This window comes from Terrapene carolina, unplaced genomic scaffold (genome assembly GCF_002925995.2).
Source record: "Terrapene carolina triunguis isolate 2854851 unplaced genomic scaffold, T_m_triunguis-2.0 Scaffold247, whole genome shotgun sequence".
In the NCBI taxonomy this organism is placed as follows: Eukaryota; Metazoa; Chordata; order Testudines; family Emydidae; genus Terrapene; species Terrapene triunguis.
Window position 1 is genome coordinate 10,190,490 of NW_020664598.1, and position 10,041 is coordinate 10,200,530.

General features: G+C 44.0%; 1 protein-coding gene across 1 annotated transcript in view; it reads left to right on the plus strand.

Annotated features, from left to right (window-relative positions):
• The window catches only part of LOC112112280 (tyrosine 3-monooxygenase-like), a 44,415-nt gene extending 39,398 nt beyond the window's left edge, over nt 1-5,017 (plus strand). The window contains exons 11-12 of the mRNA XM_024208143.2: nt 2,195-2,328; nt 4,858-5,017. Coding sequence (XP_024063911.2) covers nt 2,195-2,328; nt 4,858-5,017 — 294 coding nt within the window. The remainder of the gene's footprint in view (nt 1-2,194; nt 2,329-4,857) is intronic.
• Nucleotides 5,018-10,041: the final 5,024 nt, after the last annotated feature.

Sequence of the window (10,041 nt, forward strand, 5' to 3'; positions counted from 1 at the left end):
CCTGAGCTCCATAACTATGTCTTCATTTTATATATATATATATATATTTGGCCATACAATTAGGCAAGTTCTGTACCATTACCCCCAGCAAACTACATTACTGAACAAGTTAGGGTGAACCTCAAAATATTCAGAGTTCTGGTTTGGTTCAGATAAGATTCTAAAAATTTGCTTAATGAACTTATTTGACTTTCTCAAGTCAGCACATTGAGCTGGAAATCCCATGCAGTATCACTACCTCTTGCAATTTTATCACTAGTGTCATGATATTTGGTGGTGTTCTTCAAGCCACAGAACATGAATTAACGAGAATCTCAGCTGCTTTTTTTTTTTAAATGAAAGTTTCTAGGTGCTTCTAGTCATAGTCAGAAACAGAGCACACAGAGCCTTTTTCATGGGATTTGGGTACTTCCTATAGCAAAACTGGCTGAAACCAGCAGTGTAAAACACACCTCCAAACGTTTCTGAATCTTTAGAAAATGGCTATGTAAGTGTGTAGGCATGTGTGGCTGTCCCTCACTGTCAATCTCCGAGGCTGGCCCCACCTCTTTGCTGTCACGCACCTGGAATGACAGTCAGTACAAAAGAGAAATTAGCTTAAAGAGAAATTTGTCTCTAGCTCTCAACCCTCAGGCAGGGCAGAGCTGTGAATAGTCTATGAGCCCAGCCCTCAAGCAGGGTGGGGCACCACACAGTCTAGGGCTCAGGAAGGGGGTGAGCACCACACAGTCTAGCATCCTAGCTCAGCAGATGGTAGAACAACACAGGTCTCCTGGCCTATGGTGTGGAGGCTGCCACCTCAGGGGTGAGATGGCAGGGGCAGGGGGACGCAGGCCCACCTGTCTCCACCACATCCCAGCCCAGGGCCCTAACAGTGGCAGAGTGATCCAGCCACAACATGCTGACCTAGAGTCAGCCAGCAACGTAGCCAGACAGTAGTCGACTGCCCATGGCTACTACCTGAACCCTGGGGTCATCCTCCGTCTCCCCAGGGTACACTGCCAGTGACAAGCCCAGCAGCTTCTCAGTGTCAGCCAGGTCTGGCAGCTCTGGCAGCTCGGGAGAGTCCTCAGACCAGAAGTCTTCTGCGGTCTCCTGCATCAGCAGTGGGGAGAACATGTCCATCTCCCTTGGTGGCTGCAACCCAACTGAGTTGCAGAGTCCACCTTTTATACTTCCTGTTCCTCTCACACCCCTCTGCTTCCGGTGTGGTGAGTGTGGCTTTCCTGGTTCTGCCCACTAGGGGGCATCTGGCCATCCCTCGCTGTCAATCTCCAAGGGTGGCCACACCTCTTTGCTACAGGTTGGTTGTGCAACAGGCTAAGTGGAACTGGAGAAAGAGGATAAGATGTCAGGAAGAACATACACTGGTGTGAGACTAGAGGCTCAGGAATGCAGGCATGAGGATTGTTCCTGAGCGTGGCTTGAAGACAAACAGCCATGCCTCAGAACATAAAGGTGGCCTCTCAATATGTTTAATAGAGCTTTGTTTCTTTCATCGCCATGAGCTTGTTGCATAATTTATTGCTAATTAAATAAGTTAATGGGACTTTAAAAATAAAACGTGAGGATTGTGAGGTGAAGGGACAGCTGTGTTACTGAAACCAGGAGCTTCACCTGCAGCTCATTTGCTTGGGAGAGACCTGCATAGTCAAAGACTTCATAGCACTTTTTAGCATTTAGAAAGAAATTTCAAATCATTATCTGATAAGAGGCAAGTGACTCAAAACTAGATGGTTAGCTCAAAATCAGAGATAATGTCATCAATCTCTGAATGATAGAGAGCCAGATTCTGCCATCCTTACCCACTTTGGGTAAGGGATTATTGTTATGACATTTTTTCTGTCAACTCCCTATCTAGTATTTATACCTATGACTTGCATTTGCCTTCTTTATTAACATTTCAGAATAAATGTTTAAATAGCTTCACACCCTGAATTTGATTCTAGAAAAGGGTTACGGTATGCCCACCCTGCATTGTTGCAATGCATGAAACATCTTCTTTTCCATGTGTGTTGTATTAGTGAAAAATTATGAAAAATAAACTTTAAACTGTAAATGTAGTATCCTAATCATAATTTATCTTGCCCCATCCCGAATGCACTTTAGAATCTTAATCAGTACAGTGGATGTTTATTTTGTTATGTCTTTATGCACAAATTCTAACCTTTTGTGTTGTTTTTTGTTTTTAAAGTATGCTTTATCAAACAAGCCTGAGCACAAACCGTTCGATCCCGAACTGACTGCAGTTCATCCGTATCAGGATCAGACCTTCCAACCTGTCTATTTTGTAGCAGAAAATTTTGAAGATGCCAAGGCCAAACTCCAGTGAGTCTGCCATTGATGCACATTCTTTTCATTGAGACAAATACATTGGGCCAAATGCTAATCTCCAATGCACAGGAGGCACTACTACAGCCCTGCCCGATCTGATAGCTGAGCTAAGGTTAGAAGCTGGGCTCCATTTACAGTATCAAGGTAGATACATCATCATTCCATAAAATATGGTGGCTGACTCAGAATACACACGATCTGCACATTTTTTTAATAAATAAAAGTACACCTCTACGCCGATATAACGTGACTCGATATAACACGAATTAGGATAAAGCAGCGCTCCGGGGCGGCGGGGCTGCGCACTCCGGCGGATCAAAGCAAGTTCGATATAACGCGGTTTCACCTATAACGCGGTAAGATTTTTTTGGCTCCCGAGGACAGTGTTATATCAGGGTAGAGGTGTACTGCTTTTTAAAAGTAATAGTTGCATATAAGACTCCATCTACATACTTATCCAGCCCCCAGCCCCAACATCCAAAAGATGCCTTACTCACATTTGTCCTCGCACCATCTCTCTGAGGTAGGTTCTGTTGCTGAGAGGTAGAGAGACTAAATGACTTTCCCAAAGTCACACAGGAAGTTTGTGGCAATCAGGAATTGAAGCTAGATCTCTTGTGGCCCTGTCAAGGGGCTTTACCATAAGGCCATAGGCGCTGACTCCGTGGGTGCTCTTGGGCTGGAGCACCCAAGGAAAATTAATAGTGGGTGCTCAGCACCCACCAGTGGGCTCCTCCTCCCTCTCCCCCCGCCCAGTGTCTCCCACCAGCAGCAGCCCCCCCCAATCAGCTCCTCCCCCTCTCCTCCCAGCACCTCCCACCTACCCTGATCAGCTGTTTGACGGCATGTGGGGAGGCAGGAAGAGGTGGGGGGCGGGGCTGGGTGATGCATGCCCCAGATGCCGGGGAGTGGAAGGGGCGAGGGGCCAGGAGCAGATGGGGCGGGACCAGCCAGCCCCTCCTCCGGCTGCCAGGATGCCGTTCTGCAGCATGGCGGGCCGGCGTTGGCAGCTGCCTGACATAGCCTGCTCAGCCTGGCTGGGGAGACAGCTTCCGCTCCCTGCCTGGGCTCGGGTGCCAGGGACCGGGGGTGAGCGAGCCAGAGCCTCCCTCCACCTGGCACGTTTCCGGCTTGCTCAGCCATGGTCCCCAGCAGCCGAGCCCGGGCAGGGAGCGGAAGCCACCTCCCCAGCCAGGCTCTCTCAGGCAGAGCAGCGACCGGGAGGGGTGGCATTGGAATGGCTCCGTCCCACGCCCTGCCTGAGCTCCCTCCTGCCAGGAATGTGCCCTGGGGTGGGGCAGGTGCAGAGGGATGACAGAGTGCCCCCCCCCAAACACACACAGGTAACGTGTGTCGGGGAAAGCACTGTGACCCAGGCTTGGCATGGGGGAGGGTCACCAGGGGGGATGACATGTGACTGGTCACGGGACCTCCTCTTTAGATCGCGCCCCCCCGCCCCACCCCCCCGTATGGGGAGGTACCAATTGTCTATGAGGTGCCCTCGGGGGAGGGGGCTGAACAGGGGCGGAAAGAGGCAGGGTGGGGCCTTGGGGGAAGGGGCGGGGCCTGGGATGGAGTGGAGGTCGAGCACCCCCCGGGAAATGAGCAAGTCGGCGCCTATTCATAAGGTCATCCTTCTGTCCCAACTGCGTAAGCACAAGGGAACAGAATTAAAATTCACAGTCAACCTAAGTTCTGGCATAACATTAGAGTGCAACCTAGGTAACATTCTTATAAAACAGAGTGTGTCTGTGGGGGGGAGATATAAATTCCTAGATTTTTTTTAAAAGGTAATAAAAAATCCTATTGTGTAACAATGCCCTCCCCCGCTTTTAGCAGTGTTTGAACTGCTGGCAGGAGGAGAAGGCAGCTATTAGTTTGTAGGGATGGGTAAGAGGCTGCTGGGGACATGTGATGGGTCAGGGTGGGGAATTCTTCAAGGAGAGCCCATTCCAGCTCTCTTTCCCTCAACCTCCTGGAGACGCTGTCTTTTCCAAGGGTTCCCAGTGTACAGTCTTCTATTGAGGTAGTAGCAGCAATTTAGGCCTCACCTTAGGTTACAGTGTTCAGTTATTTTCACACTCTGCCAAAATGTTGCTGACAACTCACCTGACTGAAGAAAAATGGTGATTTTTCAAAAGTGTAAATCTCTGTCAAACCTGAAGAGAATGTTATGGAGCAATGAAAAGGCAATTCTCTGGCCTCAGGGCTTTATCCAGTCCAAATTTCAAAAGCCTACTGCAATGGAGGTTTTGCAGCATCTCAAAAAAGAAAAGCTTCACAAGAATCCTTCATGGTGGAAGGTGTTAGGTAACCTAAATGTAGGGATTGCTTCCAGCTCCCCCTATAACTATATAAATTCCAAATGGAAACATTGACATAAATGACATAAATGACTGCTATTGATGTAAAACAGGAGTAACATAGTGGTAAATAAGGCCCTACAGGTTTTACGTTTAGGGTTTTGTCTGCAGGTTCAAATGTCATTTACCTATCTCTTATATTCTCCCCCCACCCCAATAGAAAATATGCTCTGAAGATCAAGAAGCCTTTTTCTCTTCACTATGATCCATTCACCTGCAGCATAGAGGTTCTGAATACACCTCAGAAAGTCAAGAACACACTCAGTCAAATGAAAGAGGAGCTGAAAAACCTCTGCTTTGCCCTTGAAAACATTTCTTAAAAGCCAGTCTTAGCTGGTGCTGAAATGTGTACAAATAACTGGAGAACTTACTGATTTCTAGTGGTGAAACTGCGTATCTGAAGATCCTAACTCATGAGTAGCTGAGTCAGTCTAATCACCTCACTGAGTCAAGCTACACAATCTTAGCCACATTCATTACTTGTTATAGTATGTTTCAGTGACAAACAACAAAATCTTCTACTTTTGATAGACGATATAAGCTAGTATTGAGTGGAGTATATTTATCTACTGCTGTACCCTTTATTGCGTTATATTGATATATAGACACCCATGCCATTTTTCTAGGGCTATCTCATTGAATGACACAACTTTTCAGACATGTGACTTTTGTTTGCCAGTTAAATGACCCCAAACTATCAGGGCTGATAACTGCTTGAAAATATCGTCTATATATTTTTGGAGCTCAGTTCTGCAAACAGTTACTAAGACGTATAATACTGGCTACCATGCATAGTCCCCTCAATATGCCCTGTAGAAAATGTTTGTAGGATCAGGCCTTGAACTTGTACATGGTATTTATTTGCGACTGTCACTTCATTTAACAGCCTTCATATACTGGTAGATAATTTAGTGCCATTCACAGGGTCCCAAAGTATGCTATGGATTTACTTTCCTGTATTTCTCTCTCTCTCTCTCTCTCTCTCTCACTCACACACACACACACACACTTACTTTTTCTTTAGAGCCATTTGTTTCATTACATCTTATAGTAATTTATCTGTCTGCTTCTTGCCAATTGGGGCATAGGCAAAAATGTTTGATGACTAATAATAAATCATTTTTGAATAAATCAAGTTTTTTAAAAACAAAATATTATGTTCATCAAGCTAGTTATTTTGCTTTGTAGACTGAACCATGTGCTCAAGGGAAAATAGGTGGAGGATAATGCCAGAGAGGAAGAGCTATCAAAATATTTTCTATAGGTGGACTCTGCAGGCCATAGGGTCTCGTTTGTGAATTCCCTCTGAGAGATGGAATTTGGATTTTAGACTTGAGTTTGGCTGGAGCTCAGAGTAGACCTATATTTGGAAGAAATGGCTTTGTTTTGTCCAAAGCCTCACACTTGCCTTGGAGGGACTCCAGGGCCGCCCACACACCCTTGTCTTTTCCAGTTTCTGGAGCAGTGAGAGAAAAAGAAATAACTTAGGGCCAGCTTCTCCTGCCCTTACACATGCTTATTAGTGCCTTACTTCTCAAGTAAGGCCATTGATTGCAGTGGAGTAGGGTACTGTTCCCTGAATAACGGTGGCAGAATCTAGTCCTGAGCTGATTTTGGTGTTTTTAACAACACACTATTTTGATAAAATGCAGACTTAATGGCAATTGGCCAGATTCATCCCTGGTGTAACTTCATCAACTCCTATGGAGTTCCAACAGTGATTAATTTGACTCATGATTTCAGGGGTAAGCTGCTCTTTCCATAAGAGGCAAAACTTGCTGTCCTTATGCAAGTTCTAGGTCAGGGTCTCATATGATCCAGCAAAGGCTGTTCCAAAAGCAGCACTGATCACACTTTCTTAAGGACTAAATTCTTTAACCTTATTTGGTGTAAGGACGGAGGAAGAACTGCAGGGTTTGACCCAAAATGATGTGGACCAATTGCGTTGCTCTTACAATAGCTGTTGTTTCATCATCATAAAATAACCATGAAAAAGCTAGCATATGGTGCCATATGGGGGGTGATAGAGGCTAGCAGCAGACAATATCAACCAGAAAAATATATATATATAGTTCACATTTGAGTTGTTTCATGTTAATCTGTCATAGGGTGACTTGAAAGCCAAATAAAACATGTCTTGTGACTTGAAACTGAACTATTGATGAACTCCCTGTGGTGGATATTTTGCTTATGCTGATAAACTTGTTTTTCCTAGATTGGTTGCATGTAAAACAAAAACAGTGTATTTTATTAAATCTGTATTGTGTTTTTCTGTGATATGTGGGAGAATTCTTGGGAAGTCATTACTTTTTTTTTCTTAGCCAACTCCATCCCCTACCCATATTGACCCCTCTGAAGTCTCCAGGTGCCTGATTGCTTCCTTGTGGACTTACAAGGAGTTCCCAGCATGGTCACTTCTTAGGCTTTTGTGGACTTGGCAAGGCAGAGAGAGGAGTCCTAAGTTACCTCAAGTCTTCATGAAACTGGGCCATGTTTCTCCCCATTTCTCACCTCACCCTCCTCTTTTCCCCATTGAGGATCTGTATTTCATTGCAAGGCAAAGCTCTCACAGTCCAGTGGGATACCTCTATTTCTCAACCACTTTCCTCTGAGACATCTTCATTCTTTACACTGGGGTGAAGATGTGTTATGGACTGAACCTCCATCCTGATATGACCAATAAAAGAAACCAAGGAGCAGGAGAAAATCATGACCCTTCCCCCATGAGTAGAAAGTATCACATCCTCAATAGTCCCACTCCCTACTGACCCAGGAGGAAAGAAGCAAACTGACATGATAAATTCCCAAAGGATCCTAAAACACATAATGAACTGATGTCTAGACATAATCAAAGGGGTCACTTAACCCACCACTGAAATGCAGCCACCTCCAAGATTCCCCTCAAGAGTGAATTTTTATAACTGTTTAATAGCTAACTGAAGCACTACACAGCAAGTTAAGATAGGAAGCAAAGATAAAGGGCCAGATTCTCAGTACAGTAGCCTTGCACTACTCAGGAAGTACAAAGGGAGTGAAAACTTCACCTAAGTCCCCTTCTGGGGATTCATGGGCTAGTCTCCAGCAGGCATAGAGGCAAGCTATACACCTCCCTCACCACATTACCAGTGCAGGAGGCATGTCACAGGTAAAGGGATGGGACAGGGGATGACTGGAGCACAATGTGCATTAGCAGTCCCCAGCTGGTGTCTGGGGGTGTTTTCTGGTCTATATTGCTATTAAATTTATATTAATCTAGGATAAAAGAGGATGAAACAATATCACAATATATATTTCACTAAGTGGTGGGAAGTGCGCCTTTAAGTAGCCAAAGCAAGCCCTTCCTTCCCTTCCATTGCTGCAACCCAGTTCTACAGCACTGTTCATTGGGATATTATTGTAGAAGCATGCATCACATGGAACATACCATAAAAGACTGCAATGACCAGGCAAGGTAAAGTGAGGAAAAAGCTCTTCCAGTTTAGAAGCTAAAACTGAAGCTGAACTAGCTGGTTTAAATCAGTTTGGGATACCACTGGAAATTAAAGGACCTGAGCCTGCTACCACCGAAGTCATGAGGCCAGAGCTTCAGCTGACTTAAAGCAGTGGGGACCTTTGACTTTAGTAACGCTACACTGATTTATAGCACACGTGGCGCTGCAGCAATAGAAAAAATCCCATTGAGTGCAGTGCGGCATAATCAGGATCAGAATTCAATAAAGAAGTCATTTACAGTAATGTCAAATCACAACACTTAGTGACATGGCTCTATATTTATTAATAGATAATAACTCAGTTGCATGGATTTAATTGAGGTTCATCAAGCCCTATGGATAGGCCCACTTTAAATACACTGAAATAAATAGACAGCAAACGAATTCATAGAGGGTCAGTAGCTGTTAAGGTGGCAATTAAACAGTGTTGTGTTTCAAGAATGTCTTGAGATGACACAGTTAAGCAACACTTTCTCTTTTGCACAACAAGCGTATTAAAAACTTTCTCAACCAATTTTTTTTAAAATATGTTGTTTTTAAGTGTTTTCTGAATTGATCCCAGAACTGTTGGGTTTGAAGTGGAACGTGTGTTGGCTGATGGTATGAAATTTGTAAAAAGTGTTTAAGCCTTGTACTTCAACCAGTCAGTTTGGTTCCTACTCTCATGTCAGTTCATATTTCTTGGTTTAAATCTAAGTAAACAAAATGATTTCACTCAACTCTTTTGTCTCTAGTGTCCTACAAATACAAGCTTTGAAACTGAATCTGACCCTTATGTTTTGCTCCCTTATTAAACATTTTGTTAGCTTTAGGGCGTTGGGAAATGGAAGGAGCTGTGTTTGTAACTTATTATCCACTATTGTTTGTTGCAACCTTTTTCTAATTACTTATTTTCTTTCTTTGGCTGATTTTATCCAACGGTTAGCAAAAATATGCTTTCAGTTACAAATGTGTTGTCCAGAAATCCTATCAAAATATTAAATGCATAGAACATAAGAACAGCCATGAAGGGTCAGACCAATGGTCCATCTAGCCCAGTATCCTCTCTTCTGATAGTGGCCAGTGCCAGAAGCTTCAGAGGGAATGAACAGACCAGCACAATTTTGAGTGATCTATCCCCTGTCATCTAGTCCCATCTTCTGGCAGTTGGAGGTTTGGGGACACCCAAAGCATGGGTTTGCATCCTAGACCATCTTGGCTAAGAGCTATTGAAGGACCTATCCTCCACTAATTTCTATAATACATTTTTAACCCACTGGTCCTTTTGGCCTTCACCACATCCCCTGGCAGTGAGTTACACAGGTTGGCTATGTGGAGTGTGACAAAATACTTCATTTTGTTTGTTATAAACCCGCTGCCTATTAATTTCATTGGATGACCCTCGATTCTTGTGTTATGCAAAGGAGTAAATAACATTTCATTATTCGCTTTCTCCACACCATTCATTATTTTATAGACCTCTATCATATCCCCCGTTTGTCGTCTCTTTTCTAAGCTAAACAGTCCCATCTCATTTTAAGCTCTCCTCATATAGAAGCTGTTCCATACCCCTAATCATTTTTGTTGCCCTTTGCTGTACCTTTTCCAATTCTAATATATGTTTTTTGATATCACTGAGGTTATAATTTATTACTATGGTATTTATTTCTTATGTTGGGTGTAACCTGATTAAACAATATTTTTTCTACCTGCATAGTTTTTGGTCCATTATCAGATCCTTCATGACTTATCTTGCTTTCACTCAACTGCATTAAGGGAAGATCAAAGTGAATTTCCATGAGGAGGGAATCATCTTTCTGATTCCTTTGCACTTGAGTTCTCGGTTTGCCCAGGAGCAGGGATGATAGCATGAA